The 17,129-nt window shown below is 35.6% G+C and overlaps 1 protein-coding gene across 8 annotated transcripts in view; it reads left to right on the top strand.

Moving 5' to 3' along the window:
• The window catches only part of CCDC138 (coiled-coil domain containing 138), a 34,169-nt gene that overhangs the window by 6,660 nt on the left and 10,380 nt on the right, over positions 1 to 17,129 (top strand). For 3 of the 8 annotated variants that reach the window (XM_053935418.1, XM_053935414.1, XM_053935416.1), the window contains exons 7-13: positions 257 to 376; positions 1,771 to 1,848; positions 1,924 to 2,034; positions 4,207 to 4,371; positions 5,111 to 5,227; positions 6,290 to 6,485; positions 8,780 to 8,956. In XM_053935418.1, coding sequence (XP_053791393.1) covers positions 257 to 376; positions 1,771 to 1,848; positions 1,924 to 2,034; positions 4,207 to 4,371; positions 5,111 to 5,227; positions 6,290 to 6,485; positions 8,780 to 8,956 — 964 coding nt within the window. Of the gene's footprint in view, positions 1 to 256; positions 377 to 1,770; positions 1,849 to 1,923; positions 2,035 to 4,206; positions 4,372 to 5,110; positions 5,228 to 6,289; positions 6,486 to 8,779; positions 8,967 to 9,868; positions 9,961 to 10,498; positions 10,578 to 17,129 lie in introns of all 8 variants that reach the window. The other 5 variants (XM_053935415.1, XM_053935417.1, XR_008429367.1 and 2 more) reach the window with 4 other exon arrangements.

Below are 17,129 nucleotides of genomic sequence, written 5' to 3'. Positions count from 1 at the left end.
CATATATTAGTTGGTCTGGGTAAAATAGGCAGCAATAGGAGCTATAGGCTGTGCATGTTGCTCTCAGTTTCTTTATAGATCCTTCTTAATAGGCAGTACAGAGCTTGTTTTTCTCACTGCTGACTGAACATGCAAATTTGGACATGAAGAACTTCATATTAGAAAGTTTGTCCAACTCTTTTAACACTTAACTGGAACTTACTGTTTCTAGAACAGTCTCTTTTAAAACATGTTCTTAAATTTGATATTTCTACAGCAACATGAGGCAGAAGTTAAGCAGCTGACAGAAGCCTTGAGAGAAATAACTAAAGAAAATAGGAGGCTGAAGTCATCATTTGACAGCTTGAGGGATGTGAATGACTCTTTAAGAAAGCAGGTAAACTTTATTATTTCCTGTCATAACTAATTCTACAAGTTACAGTCAACAATTTTAAATATTTGAGCAGCTTGAGTTTGCAAAATTGCTGACCTTTTGTTTCTCTAAGACAAGAATTGTATGAATGACTGAAAGTATTTTTCTCATCTGTTTCTAGTACTTGAAATTTAGCCTTTCTGACCTTTTACAATATGAAAAAGAAGTAGGATTTATTCCATTGACTCACTAGCAACAGCTAATTGTTAGGAAGGGAAAATCCATTGAGAATGGATGGAGAGAAAATATTTTGTGGCATAATGGAATCTACCCTGTGCAGATTTGTTGTGCCAAATGGCTATGCTGATTCTATTAAGTGAAAAGTAGAATGTTTATTTCTAACTTCATGTTTGATCAGTATTTTCAGTTATTTCTGCAAATTTTAATGAAGGCAGTATTTTCTCAATTTGTAATCTAGAATGGTGTGTTTCATAGCAATGCATAGAGTGGGAATTTGTCTCTCTTGACTGTTAAGTCTGATCTAAAATGGTGATACACAAATTATCTAAATGATTTGAGCATTGCTTATTCATTGACCTAATTAATGTTCTGATAATCTGAATACAATAAAAATCTACAGCAGAGCCTTATTCTTTCCCTTCAGAAAGTGAGACCTAACTCCTAGGATGTTGATGGTTCTGATGCAACCCATCTGTCTCGTTATTTCCTCTCACTATAAAATCTTTGCATTTCTGTGCAAACAGAGAGCTTCTGTGATGATCATGCTGTTTATTATTGTATGGATAAAGCATGGGGGTTTTTTATTTAAATAGAGGTAGCAGTTTTCCTGATCTTTTCTCACCGAGAAAACTGTTTTTTTAGCATGGTCAATAATTTCCTTCCCCATTAACAAGACTATGATAACATTCTTGAATTTGTGCATTTTTGTCACTTCTTCGTGAAAAGTAATCAAATGTGAAGTGCCTGTATATCTAGAGTGTCACTGTAGTACTTATTCTTCCCCTGCACTCTGAAAGGTTGGGCTGCAGATCAACAAAGAGATACTGCTGCTGTCTTATTTATCCTGGAACAGGTTGCCCACAGAGGTGATAGGAGTCTAACACCTTGGAACTCTTCAAAAGCTGTCTGGACATAACAGCCAGTTCTTCCTGGCCCAGCTTGAGCTGGGGGTTGGACCAGATGCCTTCCAGAGGTGCTCTCAAATCTCAACCAGTCTATGATTCTGTAATTTGTTGAGGGAAATGGATGATGATTTTGTTTCTATCACTTTTCATGCTAATAAGAAAAAACTTAAATAATTTAGCTGCTCAATAACATTAAGTTACTTCAGTGTGATAATTAAGTCAAGATGTGAGTTTTGAATTTACAGACAGTTTAATATTTTCTGCTTCTTTCAGTTAAGTGATGTAACTGAGTTGAACAAGAAGTTGGAAGGTCAAGCACGAAAAGCAAAAGCTCGTTTAGAAAATCTACAAGTAAGGTTTGTTCTTACATTTACCTGATTTTATAGGTAACCAGTGAAATATAATTAATTGTTATATTCTGTTTAGAGGAAGCATGAATTTTCAAAGGTACGGAAATCTAATGATTTGTGTCAAGTGATGAAAGAAGGCAAACCTGTGAAACAGGAGAAAGTGATGGCAACATCAAGAACTGCTGTGGTAAGAATTAAGCAGAAGTCTTGAGTCTTTTCATTTGGAAGACATTAGGCAGTGTAACGTTCTCTGTGCATCTGCTAGAAATTGCAAAATGTAGCTTCTAATTTTATTTTATGAGTTACACTAAGAAGAGAAACAGATTATATTGGGGGAAAACCCACACTTAACAAAGAATTAAGTTTGTTGCTGAAAATATGTCTTGGATTTCATATTGCTTATGTATATGCATATGTGTATATTTTTATTTATATGGCAAGTTTTCCTCCTCATACCATCATCTTTCATCTGCCAGTTAGAATTATAACCTGCATCCATTGTCACGGGTTTCTTTTGCTGTGTCAGAGCAAATCTTAGACTCATTCTGGTTACTACTACAGAACAGCACTATGCTCATGAATAACACCAGGTTAAAAGTAGTCTTTCAGATGTATCCAATAAAGAACCTTAATCTTCTAAACCAAAAGTGGTATACTGCTATTATTTTTTTGAGAAATAATCTTTACTGAAAGACTGAGATTAAATGCAGTGTTCATTCACGGTTCCAAAACAATCACTTTTTTTCCTTAAAAAACCTTCTTACATCACTTAATGAAATTCTTTCTGTCTCCATCTAGTTCCATTTATGGTATTACTCTGCCAACATCTCCCAGCTGGTTATGCTGTTTTTTTTCCAGCTAGAGGTAAACTGTGAAATGAGAGGTATTCACACCATCCTATCTAATTGATCTACAATGAATGCCTTAAGACTGTGGTGTCTACATATAGCCAACAAATTCTCTTTATTTAGGTTTTAGCATACTTTGGTTGCACATGAAATACAAATAGTATCTGTAGTTACAGTTCTGAGTGAAGAGGAAAAGAGTTATTTGAAGGTGGATAGAAGAAAAGTTTTGAGGTCATTAGGGAATTGTTCATGCAGCCTATCTTCAGGTATCTCTGGATTTCTTTTGTAGAGTATTTCATTGCAGTGTAGTAGAGCCAAGATTAGAGTTCCATTAAGTCTTTGTTCTTTTTTTAAACAATACTAGTTACCCAGTTAAATTTATCAACAGTGGATTGCATGAAATGAAACAAAGTAGGTCTAGTGTATTGAAATAAGAATTTCCCCATGTGAAGGACTTTAAAGACTTGTTTTCTCCTGTATTCCATTTGTCCAGAATTACAAAGTGTGGTGATTCTCTATTAATATTTTTTCCCAAGCTGTTTTACTACCATTTGACCAAGTACAAAATAAATTATGGGTATACATTTTTCACACCCAGAAATCATCACAATAGGTTTTTGTTTTGCACTGGGGAGTGAGGTGTGAGAGAAAGAAACACTGCAAGGTTCCTTCTGGGTCTTTGTAAGAAAGACTGACAACAAATGCCTTAATTAAATGGCTATTAAAATAAGACAGAGTAAGAGGAGGAATATAGAGAGTGAGTAAATCTTGTGTCCCATTAGATGCTGGGAACATTGTGTTCGTACAGCATCAAATGGAGCCCTGGTGGACTTTTCCCAGAGCATGCTGACATGCTGAGCAGAGACTGTCCGTTGAAAGATGCCCCTCCTTTTTGGCCACTCAGCATATATATCATTTTCTTGGAAGAAAACAACACTGTTCATGAAGGACGTTCATGGGAGAAGAACTTGTTGCCCTTTTAGACAAGGCCAAGGCCAGAGAGGATCAGCAGTACCAAGAGGGAGCTGCCTGAGTTTATCCTGCAGTCAGGCACAGGTTTAAGAGTGCAGTTGGTTGGTCTGTGCAGCATAGCACAGACTGCACCTGCTCAAATTAACTGTGGTGTGGATCTCTGAATCCTTGATGTACAGGAGTCTCCCAGTCAGGACTGCCACCTTCCAACCTTTGATCTGCATACAGTTTACCTTTCCCAGAGATACTGTAAATTACAGTTACATTCATACTATACAGCGTCTCAGGCCCTAGGTACAAGGCCCAGCAGAGCACACATTCAAGTTCAAGATCACTGTCTGCTTGAATACATTTTCCACAAGCTCACACTGCAGTAACTCACCTCTCAGATTATATCAGGCATAAAATTATCATCCTTTCTATTATGCATAATATTTCATAGCTAATGTACTGTCATGTATTTCAGTCTGTTACTGTTTTAGCTTAGAAAAAGCATTAAATTGAAAGCTGAAATATCTGATGATGTGAATATATTACAGCTGCCATTGAATTCACAAGTCTATGAGCTCTTAACTTATCTTATGGATTGGATCTCTGACCAGCATCTTAGCAAAATAAAAACTCAAGAAGCAAGAGAGGGCAGTCATAAACCTAGGGTTACCCAGAGCTCAAAGAACCCCTGTACTCAGGAAAAGTGTATGAAGGTAAAGGGATTTGGGTTGTTTGCTTGTGTTCATGTTTTCAGATTTTGCTGTGCTTTAAATGATTCTGAGAGTATAACAGGTCAGCATGTAATTAAAAGAAAATAATTGTTAGTAAGTCAATATTCATTCCAGCAGTGAGTTATAATAGATAATTTGTCATTTGTAAAGCATACAGATAATTTTTAATAAAAAATGTGGTGTCCTGTCTCAACCTAAGAGCTTCAACATTTTATTTCAAGTGACTTCTATGAGGTGATGGCTTCTCTTGTGTATTATGTGTGATACATTGTTTTAAGGACATCAAGGGTCAAATTTGCAATATTTTTATGCCTATTTAGATACTAAAATTTCAATTCATCACCAACAAAAGGTGATGCTATGCTGAATTTTAGCACCTCTATTGTTTTTCCTTATGATAGCAAGATTTAGAAATTGGTGACATGTTCAGAAAATTCACTTTGTTGTATTTATTCATTATGTAAAGGATCTGTAGGCACTGTGATTGGATTTACTCAGACTGAGCTCACATGTATCTCCACTCCCACATGTAAGCCTATGTAAAATTAAAAACCCGTATATGCATGTAATTCTGTTAGCTGTACTGGATCTGCCCAGAGAATATTTGCATACGTAATCTGATAAACTACAAGTTAGGAGATTTGTTTGTTTGTTTTTCACTTACCCTTAGCTTAGAATAGTTCATATACTGCATGTAATTCTATTTTTGTATATTTTTCAGCTTTTGCCTATAGCTACTGAGCAACTCCAGTGGATGCCATACGTGAATCCTAAACTGCACGTGCCTATGATTAAATTTATTTACTGGTCTATAAGACAGTTAGACACCGATATACAGGTAAAACAAGTGGTCCTCATGCAGTATGTTTTTTAAAAAAAAATCACGGAAGATATGAATGGATTTTGCATATTAAATACATATGAAAAATGGATGTTTTCAGGTAGCATATAGAAAAGAAACTGCTGTCTTTGTAAAACGTAAATTCATAGTGCTGACCACAGATAGGTAGCAATGAAAAACAAATTCTTTTTCAAGTTAAATTTAAATTTTGCACTGTGTATTTAAATGTAGTTTCCCTACATATGTGATCTCATCTAAAACTATATTTTTGCCTATGTATTAACAAAACTTGCACTAGAGAAGGCAGTTATTTTATTGTGTATTTTATGAATGAGTTTTGTTGAAAGTGATGGAAGTGAGTAGCAAAGCAGTGAAGAAGTTTTGATTTTTCTGTCCTCTGCTTGGTGTCTAACCACAAGACATTCCTTGCTCTTTTTGACCAGAGTGCCATAAGAAAATATTTAGCAATGTAATAAAGAAAAAGACAGTCACACTGGAAAAGCCCAGCATAATGCTGTCAATGTTCATTTGCTAAATCAAATGCTAAAACCTTTGTAAATATCCCGAGTTTAAATTCAATACAATAGTAAGATGTTTGGTTGAGTTCTAATAAGTAACTATATTTTAAACAAGAATATTGTGAAGTTTGATTCTGTAGAAATATTTCTACAGAGTTTATGATGAAAATGTAGTAGATGTTACTTCTGCAGTGTTCTTAACCTTCAAATTTATAACTTAATTCTGTAAATGCTTTTAAAGGATATGACTTCAGGCAAGCTTACAAAATTGAGTTAACTGAAGCAGCTTTTTCTGGAACCAGAGGCAACTTAAATAACATCAGAGTATCGAGGACCTTCACTAATTAATCTCTTGCTGAAGTGTGTATTGACAAGGCACCATGTTAATATTGTTCAACAGCTTTTGAAACAAAGCAGTATCTCCTATACTGATTATATTCCTATACATGGTCAAAGCATTTGCAATTTAATATTTAATTGCATGGAGAACATATGTATGTCAAGTAAAAATGTTTGTACTAACTATATGCACTGTTTGAAGCAGCACACAACAATGAGATCAACCATGAGGAGACTTGGCGAAGATATTTTCAAAGGCGTAGTGAGTAAGGGAAACCCACACAGTTCTTCTGAACAGTCTACAGAAAGTAAATCAAAATCAGCAGCTTTCTTTAAGAGTTTCTGTATGCCTCTGAGGTTTCTGTCAACTTTGATTGTGCTTAAAACAGTGAAACAAGGTAAGTCGAGATTTTTTTTTTACATTAATTTATCTATTTCAGTCATGCCTGGACAGAAAGCATTTTAATGATACTGTAGAGTCTATTATGCTTTATTAGTGAAAAGTGATTTTACTTGGATATTGTGAAGCAAAATATACAAGAATGAATCTTGCTATTATTCATTTTATGTTAGAATTTATGTGTTTTTTTTAATGTCATGACTTGTCAGACAAGTCAGCATTTCTGCAGAGTGAGGAGAAGATAAAGGTTTCAAAGTAGACACTGCGAGATTACACAAATCAGATTGTGTCTGGACAGTGTGAGAAAAGATGTGGAAAACACAACTCAAAGAATAAGATAATTCCTCTCTCAGCTGATTTGTTAACTGCTACATTCAGTTATGAAGTCTTATCTTTCTTCAGGACAAACAAGGAACAAGGTGTTGCAGATCCTTTTTTATGGAAGTCAGGTAGAAATGTAATTCTCTACTATTAAGAGCAGGTGTAAGATGTGATTGCTGCTTACCTGCAGCAACTTAGCAGTACTGTGTGTCTGCATAACTGGGATTTTCTGCAAGAATAAATTTTACAAGGATAGCATAAGAACGAACATCTCTATAACTCTTTTCTAGCCCTTTGTGGTACTAACCACTTATTTCTCCCTTTTCAAAGACATTCTAAAAAGCATGGATCATTTTGATAGCAAGTAATTTTTTAGTGGGGTTACAACTGAGCAATCTAACCTAACCTCAGAGATGGTTCTGCTTTCAACAGGAAGGTTGGACTAGATGCCAACCTAAATTATTCCATATTTCTATTTTTGCTACCATTTTTCCTCTGAATGGTTTGTATTTTAAAATATCTTTACCAGTAACATGTTTCTTTTGTCAATCACATGAAGAGATTGATACAGGTTACAGAAATGTTAATTTTCAAGGTACTCCTGAGATACCATGCAAAAATGTCAAAATCAGATGCCTGCTTTGGAATCTGATTTTTTAAGTCTCTTCCATGAAATATGTTTAATTTTGGGGCATTTCATAGACAGCAAAAATCCATGTCACAAAATTGCTACTATCTTGGGCACCTGGATTAACACAAAACAGGAATGCCAAATATTTTAAATGCATAAATAATGAATAAAGTTTTTATTCATGGAAGTTGTGCTTCTGGATTTGATGTTTAAGCATATTAGTATGTTTTTATGCTTAATGACTTGTGTAGTATTTGCATTATGAGTATGTATAGTAAACATGGGAATAAAATATGGTGGGACCATCCTGACATCATTCATGAATTAACACAGTGTTCCAGCTGTTGAGGGAACTATTTCAGTCAACATATTCTGGTGAAGTATGATAATTAGTCTCAAATTGAGACTCACATTCTAGGAATGTTTGATAAAAACAATGCAAGAAGAATTGAAATAAAAAACTAGTCATTGCAGAGACTGATTTACCCGAAGCAGATGAACACTCCTGATTAGAATGAATTCGTTTAGCTTTTCATGGTTGCTTTGTACTGCTGGTTGCTGTAGCACAGAAAATATGATCTGTTGTTAAACATATGTCAGATATCACCGTGTATGAATTTTGATCACTCTGAACACATGGCACTAATGCTGTGGTGATAAAATAGCAGATTTGGTTCTAACATATGTCCTCATTCCTTCAAAATGTCAGTATCCAGCAGATGGCACCCTAGTTAAACTTATGCAGTAGGATGAATGTTTCCTTCTACTTAATTTTCTATGCTCCAGAGGATCAATACAATTCCAAGATACTGAGGAAGATTTGACAGCAGAAAGTTAAGAAAATAGATTGGTTCACTTAATCTACATCCTTTGTATAATTTCTCAGAATGGATGAGAATATAAAATGTTTATACTGAAACTACAGCTTTTTATAGAAGGAATGGGACTAGTTGCTCTCATGAAAATAATTGCTCTCACTCAGAAAAATCAGCCACTGACTCCCTTAATAGAGATTTCCCAGATGTTGAAACCAGTGTTTTCTCAAATTGTGTGAGTTTGTATTTTCTTTCCTCTTTTACAAAATATTTGCAGGACTTTACATTTGTAAGTATATTTTTCTTAAACATATGAATTGTAGATAATTTTTTTCTCTACAAACAATGGATTGTTAAGGAATAAAAATAGGCAGAGGGTGTCTTTAAATAAAAAGTAAATTTAATATTTTCAGCTATTTAACTTTTAAGTGTATATCTGCCATGGTAGCTGTCAGATAGTTGTTTACATGGCTTAATGAAACAATGATTATAGAAGTTTTATTGCCTGTATTCTGATATTTTCAGTGGATTACCTGGCTCAGGCATTTGAGTCCCTTCGCGTAGACTTGAAGACAGATGAGGGGAAGGCCTTATTTTTGGAGTACCAATGTGTGCCTGTCATATTAAGTCACCTAAAAGTATCCAGTACAAGTCTGCTTTCCAGTGCTCTTGATGGATTACTTCAGATGACCATGGAATCTGGTAAATTTGGGTAATTAAAAAAAAAAAATCTTTATGAAAACAGGTGAGGAAAGCATAAAAACAATGGAAAAGCAGTATAAAAATACAGTGCAAAAGCTGTATAAATAGTCTAATGTACTATTAGCAATTCTTTGTATCATGTACATTCAGTAAAGACATAAAATGTATTTCTGAATTGTCTGTCTTTTCCTGAGTCATCTTGTATTTTCTTCTCCCTCTCAGTCACTGTCTTGTATTTCATCCTGGTTACTTTCTTATTTCTTGCTGTGAAATCATGTAGCTCTTTTTTCTTTGGCTTTTCAGTTTATTCCACTGTATTACCTTGCTGATATTTTTCTTTGAAGTCAGGCTGTGCCAGGGAACCCAAATCATGAAAACCTGCCAGAAGGTGGAGATAAAAAATAGGTTCTAGTTTCATTTCCTAGTTTGAATGACCAGTTCATCCCCAATAATTTTTCAGTTTCTGGGCTTGGAAATGGTATTTCTAGATGAGATGGTTATGTTTTGCTGAATTTTACTGTGCCAAGATGATAATGTTTTGCTGAATTTTATTGTGCTTTGGCCCTAGAAAAGCATTAGTAATCTTATTTGCCACAGCATTTCTCCAGGTGATACAGGTAAGGATCAATTGATAACCACCTGGATGAGCATGAAGGTAGTGACACATTCCAATGCCATGTTGAATAAACCTTGTGAGTGTTTTTTTTTTTTTTTTTTTTAAGATAAAATCATTCACTGCCTTTAAGAATAGAAATGTGTATTGTTTTGGAAGTATTTTGTTATTATGCATTGTACTAGTGAAATAGAAAGCATATTTGACTTGGGATGGTATGGTATGGCATTGAGTAAAAAGCAATTTTGTAACAACCTAAGTTCAAAAATATTTAACTAAAGTTCTCTTCTTCCTTGCAGTCTTTTTCTGACCAGGTAATGAATGCAGTCTTACACTATTTTTCCTAATAGACATAACTATGATTGGGAAAGAATTAATTGAATGCACAAAGGTAACAATCTAAGCAAGATGGACAGTGTTTGGTATTTCTTTGGGTAATGACTGTGACAGTAAATCGTCTGTTACCTAGCAGTAGTCATGCTGATACACTAGGTGCCTGTAGTTTGAAGAATAATAAAGATATATTGTGAGACTCAAATTTCGCTTTCTTGCTTCTCAAAGAAGTTGTATCTATGTGAAATCAGGGAAGGAAGAGTACTGTTTAATTAAATTGACATTTGATTGAAAATTATTTCTTGGAAACTGGATATAGAGCCTTATGTAGAGCCTATTTGGTAGAATAAATTGCCAATATACAATCAGGCATGGTCTGCCCTTTTCCAATTCATAGTGTTTTGCAAAAAAATTTTTAACAATGAGAAATAGCATTGTTGATGGGAAATTGTGTTTTCATTCCTTTGTAAGTTTCCAGTTAAAAAGTCATTAAAAGACAAACTTTGAAAGGCAGCAGTGACTATTCAGAAGAGAACTCATTGTGTTAAAGTAAAACAGGAATTCATGCTCAGTTTTAAATCTGTATTCATGTGCAGCTCTAAAGACAGAGGTAGTGGCTGTATACTAAAATATGGAGTCATATTACCCAAAATGACAGCATCCAGTCAGCAGGAGGTAAAGTCCAGACTTCTGGTTTTTTATGCAATATATACCATCCTAGGCATTCTCTCAATTTGTTGCAGTAATTTTCTGGCTCTATAGGAGTGTTACAATACTCTTGCTCAAAAATAATACCTTTAGAGATTAAGCTCTTAGAAATTAAATCGGAAAAAAGGCCAGTGGAAATTATTCCAGCATATAATTTTCTATAACTTTATTTTTAAAGTTTTTTTTTTTTTTAATGAGGTGTTTTTACAGATTCAAATCTCTGTTGTCCAGGCTGAAAAATGTGAATCAGATATGAAATAACTACTGTGTTGCAGTACTACTCCCTGTAACTGCATGTACCTTTTTTTTATAATAAGCAATGAACGCTAATGTTTCTGTGCAGTCCAGGCTTAGATGAGGTCCTCAGGTAGGTTTTCTTCCCTGTAAGAAATTATTTTTCTCCTGTTCCACAAAAGGAAAATAGGTTTCCCTCTTATATTGAGGATAATTACTTAAGCTGCATATGAAGAATCATAGCATGTGCTGAGTTGGAAGGGTCCCATTGGGATCATCAAGTCCAATACCTGGCCTTGTGCAGGACACCCCAAGAGTCATGCCCTATGCTCAGGAATGTTGTACAAATGCTTCTTGAATTCAGACAGGCTTTGTGCTGTGATCACTTCCCTGAGGAGTCTGTTCCACCACCCTTTCTATGGATATCCAACCTAACCCTCCCCTGACTCAGCTTCATGCCATTTCCTCGATCTCTGTCACTGGTCATGAGAGTGAAGAGATCAGCGTCTGCCCCTTCTCTCTATGAGGATATTGATGACTGCTATGAGGTCTCCCCTCAGTCTCCTCTTCTCCAGGCTGAACAGACCAAGTGACCCCAGCAGCTCCTCAAAAGGCTTCCTCTTTAGATCCTTCACCATCCTTGTGGCCTTGCTTTGGACACTCTCTCATACCTTAATGTCTTCTCTGTATTGTGGCACCCAAAACCTGAGCAGAGCAGGACAATCCCCTCCCTTGCCTGGCTGACCATGCTGTGCCTGATGCCCCCCAGGACAGGGTTGGCTCTCCTGGCTGCCAGGGCACCGCTGACTCAGGTTCAATTTTCTGCTGACCAGGACCCCCTGGTCCCTTTCCTCAGTGCTGCTCTCCAGCCTCTCATTCCCCAGTCTGTCTGTACATCCAGGGTTGCCCCATCTTAAGGGCAGAATCTGGCATTTCACAGTGTTAAACTTCATATGGTTGGCGATTGCCCAACTCTCTAACTCATTGAGGTCTCTCTGTCTTACTAGTCTAAGATACTTCTCTTGATGGAAACTAGAATGAGAGTCTGCAGTACTGCTTAAGCAGATTTGGGATTGGTTTGCATGTTCTTACATTTTGGATCAGTATCATTGATTTGGCTTCATAGTATGTCTGGTACAGTAGATTCAGAATTCAGGTTTCCCTTGCGAGTTCTCACAACACTGATGGTGCTTCACTTACTGAAAATATGTCAAATGCAACAGCTGAGGCATTAGTATAATCTTTTCTCCGTACAAGAACTTAATGGCAAATTAAAATTAATAGTCTCACTGCTCTGGATCTTACTGGCAGACAGCCTGTCATGCAGTCCATCTCTCTTCAGGAGTTTAGCATCAACAATCTCTGAGAGTCTTGACACCAACATTTCAATGGGAAATGGTAGAGGACTGAAAGGTGACATACCTCAGTACTTTTTTTTTCTTTCTACATCTCCTCTGTACAAGGGTAGATAGCACCAGTGTACTGCTCCAGCTGGGCCATTTGTGGAATTCTGTGAAGAAAAGTTTAAGACTTTTGGTACCCTAGGAAGCTAATTCCTATGTGTTTCTTGAAACTGAGTTGCATCAAGTTTAGCTGCATTGTTATTTTCCTGACATGTATGATTTTCCATGCCATTGTATAATTCTAAAAAAATAATCCCAGTATTTTGTCCCAGTATAGTGGGATGGTCCTGGCTGAACACCAGGTGCCCACCAAACCACTCTGACACTCTCCTCCTCAACAGAACAGGGCAAAGAAAATAAGATTAAAGAAATAAATTTTGGGTCAAGATAAAGGCAGTCTATTAAAGCAGAAGCAAAGTCTACACATGGAACAAAAGGGAACCAAAAGATCCCATCAGTAGGTAGTGTCTGGCCACTTCCTGGGAAATGGGGCTTCAGCATGCATAGAGTTTGCTCCAGAAGACGTGTCGTAAATAAGGAATGTGCCCTTCCCCTCTCATGCTGCCTTCCCTGTCCTCTCTTCTCTTGGCTTGTATTGCTGAGCAAATATCATATGGCATGGGAGTCAGTTTGGCTCAGCTGTTCTGCCTGTGTCTTCTCCCAGGATCTTGCCCAACCCCAGCCTGCTGGTGAGGGGGAATTTTACAGAGACTGTGTTGACACTGTGCTGGCACTGCTTAGCAGTAGCCAAGGACTGGTGTGTTACCGGCACCTATCTAGCTACCAATACAAAGCACAGCACTTTGAGGGCTGCTGTGAAGAAAATGAGCTCTGTCTCAACCAGACCCAGTACATCCAATCATTAACATTTTTGGAATTGTAACAATGTTTGTGATATCCAGAATATGTATATGTGTGTGGTATAAATCTTGTTTGCCAGTCTTGTTTGCCTCACCTCTTTTAGAGAAATCTTAAGGCCTAAGGAGAAGGTAGAGTCATGGTGCTCTTTTCCTTGAATCTGAGGCTTCAGATGACTGCCATAACATTCAACTTGATCCTTCTTTTGGTCTTTTAATCTAATGAGTGATCTATAAAGGCATCTTCCTTGCTTTTCATTAAGGAAAAGGGTAAGACATCTATTCCTGCTAATTTAATAGGGAAGAAAGATTTCAGTACCACAGCTTTTGTAGGTTTCCTTACTTCAGTTAAGGAAAGCAGGCTACCAGGCCATGGTGTTCAGTTTTTAGTCCCATCTCTAAGCTATGGTCCTTGTGAAGACAGATCTAAAACCAAAATCTTCTCTGACAGAATTGTCATAGCAAGTATTTTTAGTATCTTGTTAAATGCTGAATGGCTTGTGATAGATTTCTACAAATGCATAGTGCTCTGCCTGCCTTTGAAATTTTGAGAGCAAAACATATTAAGTGCTACATGCCAATGTTTCAGTTTAGTCAAATGGCACATAATGTATTTATTGCTTAACAAAGCTCTTACCATTTCCCATTAAAATTACTATTAAAATTCATGTTTGATAATTAAAGTAATTGTTGCTTCTAATCATCCGGATTGTTACAGTATGAAACAGTGGCTTCCAGGGCATCTTCATGCCCCAAAGCTCCTTCCCTAAGACTACAAATTTCTTTTCTCATCAGATCTTGTTTCTAGGACAGTAGTTGCAGCACACTGTTCAAGAGAATTCCTGAATACCAGAATTGAAACATTTTCTGGAAACAATCAAGTAATGAGTAGCATGATCTCATCAAGAAAATTTGTTCTGTGGATGTTGAAGAACATCACGTCATTGGTATTAAATCACCTTGTAGCTGAATACTTGTCATATGCAATCTTGTTCAATAATGTTCTTCCTGTCTTCTCACACAGCTTACTGTGTTTTTTTTTTAACTTGTAAATCAGTTAAAAGATTTCAAATGATGTAGTAAGTTTATATTCACCTATCAAAAATACCATTGTTAACTGCAGTCTGGTTCATGCCTGATTTGAAATCTGTTGGCAGAGAGCTCCCTGCCTCAGTTTCACATTTTGCACTTTTATACAAAGACTTCATATGTCTTAAATTCATTCTGCAGTGATATCTGACTGCTGTCAGGTGGATTAGTAGGTTCCCCTTTCTCAACCTTAAGTTCATTCAGTGAAATCAAAACTTACCTGCTCACTGGACATTACAAAATACTGGCATTTGCTTTAAATAAAACTTAAATATACTTTGTCTTCTAGCTTATTTCTGTTTTGCAGGGGGTATATTTTATATTTGTGTGTACTTATTCACAAATCAAAGTGAGAGCACCTTAAAAAAATCTCAAAATGATGCTCCCAAGTTTACTGTAAGTTATGGCACATTCTGGTAGGGCTTAAGTGTGATTTCTTAACCATATTGACATAACTGAAGAATTTTAATAACTGCAAAAGCAAGCTGTATTTATTTACATATTCATTGAACCTTACTTTTAATTCAAATTTTTTTTGGAAGAAAATACTATTGTCATGGATAACCAAGTCTGTGTCCAGATATAGTCTTGTAGGGAAGTTAATGAAGCCAGTGAAGATTAAAGGATTTTCTCTCTAGTAAGAAGCTGTGCTTAGTTACATGTAAACTGAAGTCTTCTTATGTTGACTATCTGTAGGACATGTCTCTTTTCCTTTTTGCTGGAATGCTTTCATAACTGATCTTAGGAACGTGCACTGTTCTGTGGGTACTTCTAAAATGTTGTGTCAGTGGTCAGAATTTGCCAAGAAAGGTCAAACATGCCCCTTTATGTTTCCTCTTGAGTCTTAGCATTTTGAGACTTTACAGACTACAAGCAGTGAAGGCATGGAGTAAAAAATTCCCATATGCTTAAACAGATTAAAATTCAACATTTTCCAGCATATTATCTTTACTAGTAACTTTGCAGGATTGCATCTTTTCAAGTTTCTTCTGCAGTACTGAAAGGATAAAAATGTCACGTTTGTGAATATTGTATTAAGGTAGGATTCCCCTCACCTGTATGAAAAGCAGATGTGAAATTGTCCTGAGGACTAGTGTTTTGAAACTATAGTGATAGAAATGATTTACAGCTTACGTGGCGTGAACATTGAAATGCAAACCATTTAAAAGGAAATCCTTCCTCTATTATCCTAATTTATCTTTGTAATTTTTATTCATTATTCTAATAACAGTGGATAATTGTGTTAGATTAATAGACGTTTTAGTTTAATATTTTAACCACAGATAAGGATCTCTAACTCTATTAAATGCAGACTAGATAATGCTAGGACCCACCTATATGTGCTGAAAGCAAGCAAGTACACCAAAACTTTGCACACATTTTTGTTAATTAAATTAAAATTTAGTTTGAATACTTTGATTTTGATGAAATTCATTTAGTATGAAGTACCCCTCTCTAATAACAAATAACGTCTGTGTCATTATTTTCTCCCTCTTTTAGTAACAGTCATGTAATGCTTAGCCATTCTGAATTTTGGACCCCAGTCTCTTCTACTCCAAAGGAATAAATAGAAGGAACTATTAAATATAAAGTCATGTAGAGCCAAGTAGCCATTTCGGAAGTAAAGTTTCACTGTTCATTTTGGGTAATAGTGTGGTTCTTAAGCAGTGTATCATTTTGAAGGTAGATGTGAGTGCTAACTTTTAAAACTTATTTTATATTAAAAAGAGTTGTTCATATCAGTATTTGGATACACACATCCCCTTTCCAGTCAATTTAAGTTATGAAATCTTTAGAACGTTGAAATTTATTCAAGCAAGATCTTGTTTGCTCTTATTTACTTAACTTGCATATTTTAATAAAAAGTTAAAACTACAGCTTTGTAGTTTTCCATAAAATTATTTACATAGGAAAAATATTTTTATACATATCTTGTTTTGTATTTGACTATCAGAACTACTGTACTTTTTAGCCAGCTTTTTTTTTTTTTTTTGAGCAATGTCATAATTTATATAATTCCATAAAGAAAAGCTTTCCTTGGAAGTGGAAAATAAAAATTGTGTAGTTTTAGTAACATCTGTGCATTGACAGAGCTCAGACTTTATATACCTGGTCACTTGCACTCTAATGTTACAGAACTACAGGTGATACCAAGTGATGTTTTTTTATGTTAAGGTTTTCTTAGAGTTTGTTTTTGGAACAAAGCTCCTTCAGGTATATACTGAGAGAGTTGTGATTCCTTCTGTGATTCTGGTATTTCATTGAGCCTTTTCTGGTTTCTTGAACGAAGTAACCCATAGTAGTGTACAACTACAATTGAAAATGCTACTTAGATTATTTGTAAAATGTTTTTTCTCTCTGTCAGGCCTCATCAGAACCAGTCTTTAATGGTAAGACTGTGTTGATTGCTCATATACAAACTGAACTCAATCAGCACAGCATCCTCTGGTGATCAAATCCATCCTTTGATCCACTGATAATCTGTGATTTTCCAGGAGAAATGTATGTTGATTTTTAGTATAATAACGTTATGCTTCTGTAATTCTAGCAAGTAAGAGAATTCTGATACCCATGTATTTTATACCTGCTGCATTGTAAGTAGGCAGTTCCAGCATGGAATTTCATTAGACTATTCCTACCTTTATGCCATAGTCAGTAATTAGTTCACCAGATAAGCACAATTGCAAAAGTCACTGTTTAAAACTGAAGTTCATTTTTAGTGAATTCCTTACACAACACACCTTCCAGCCATTCTACTAACGTCCATTTTCTGCAATATAAATATCACATGTTTTTTTCTCAAATGGTATTGATGTATAGTTATAACTGCTGTAGCATTTCTTTACCAAACAAAAATACCTGACTATTCTGCCTCAACAACTGTAGTTCCTATACACATACTTACAGATAAGCCTATAGTACATTTTATTTTCTTT

Source organism: Vidua chalybeata, chromosome 2 (assembly GCF_026979565.1).
Source record: "Vidua chalybeata isolate OUT-0048 chromosome 2, bVidCha1 merged haplotype, whole genome shotgun sequence".
NCBI classification, from domain to species: Eukaryota; Metazoa; Chordata; class Aves; order Passeriformes; family Viduidae; genus Vidua; species Vidua chalybeata.
This window is presented reverse-complemented; position numbering and strand designations above follow the sequence as displayed.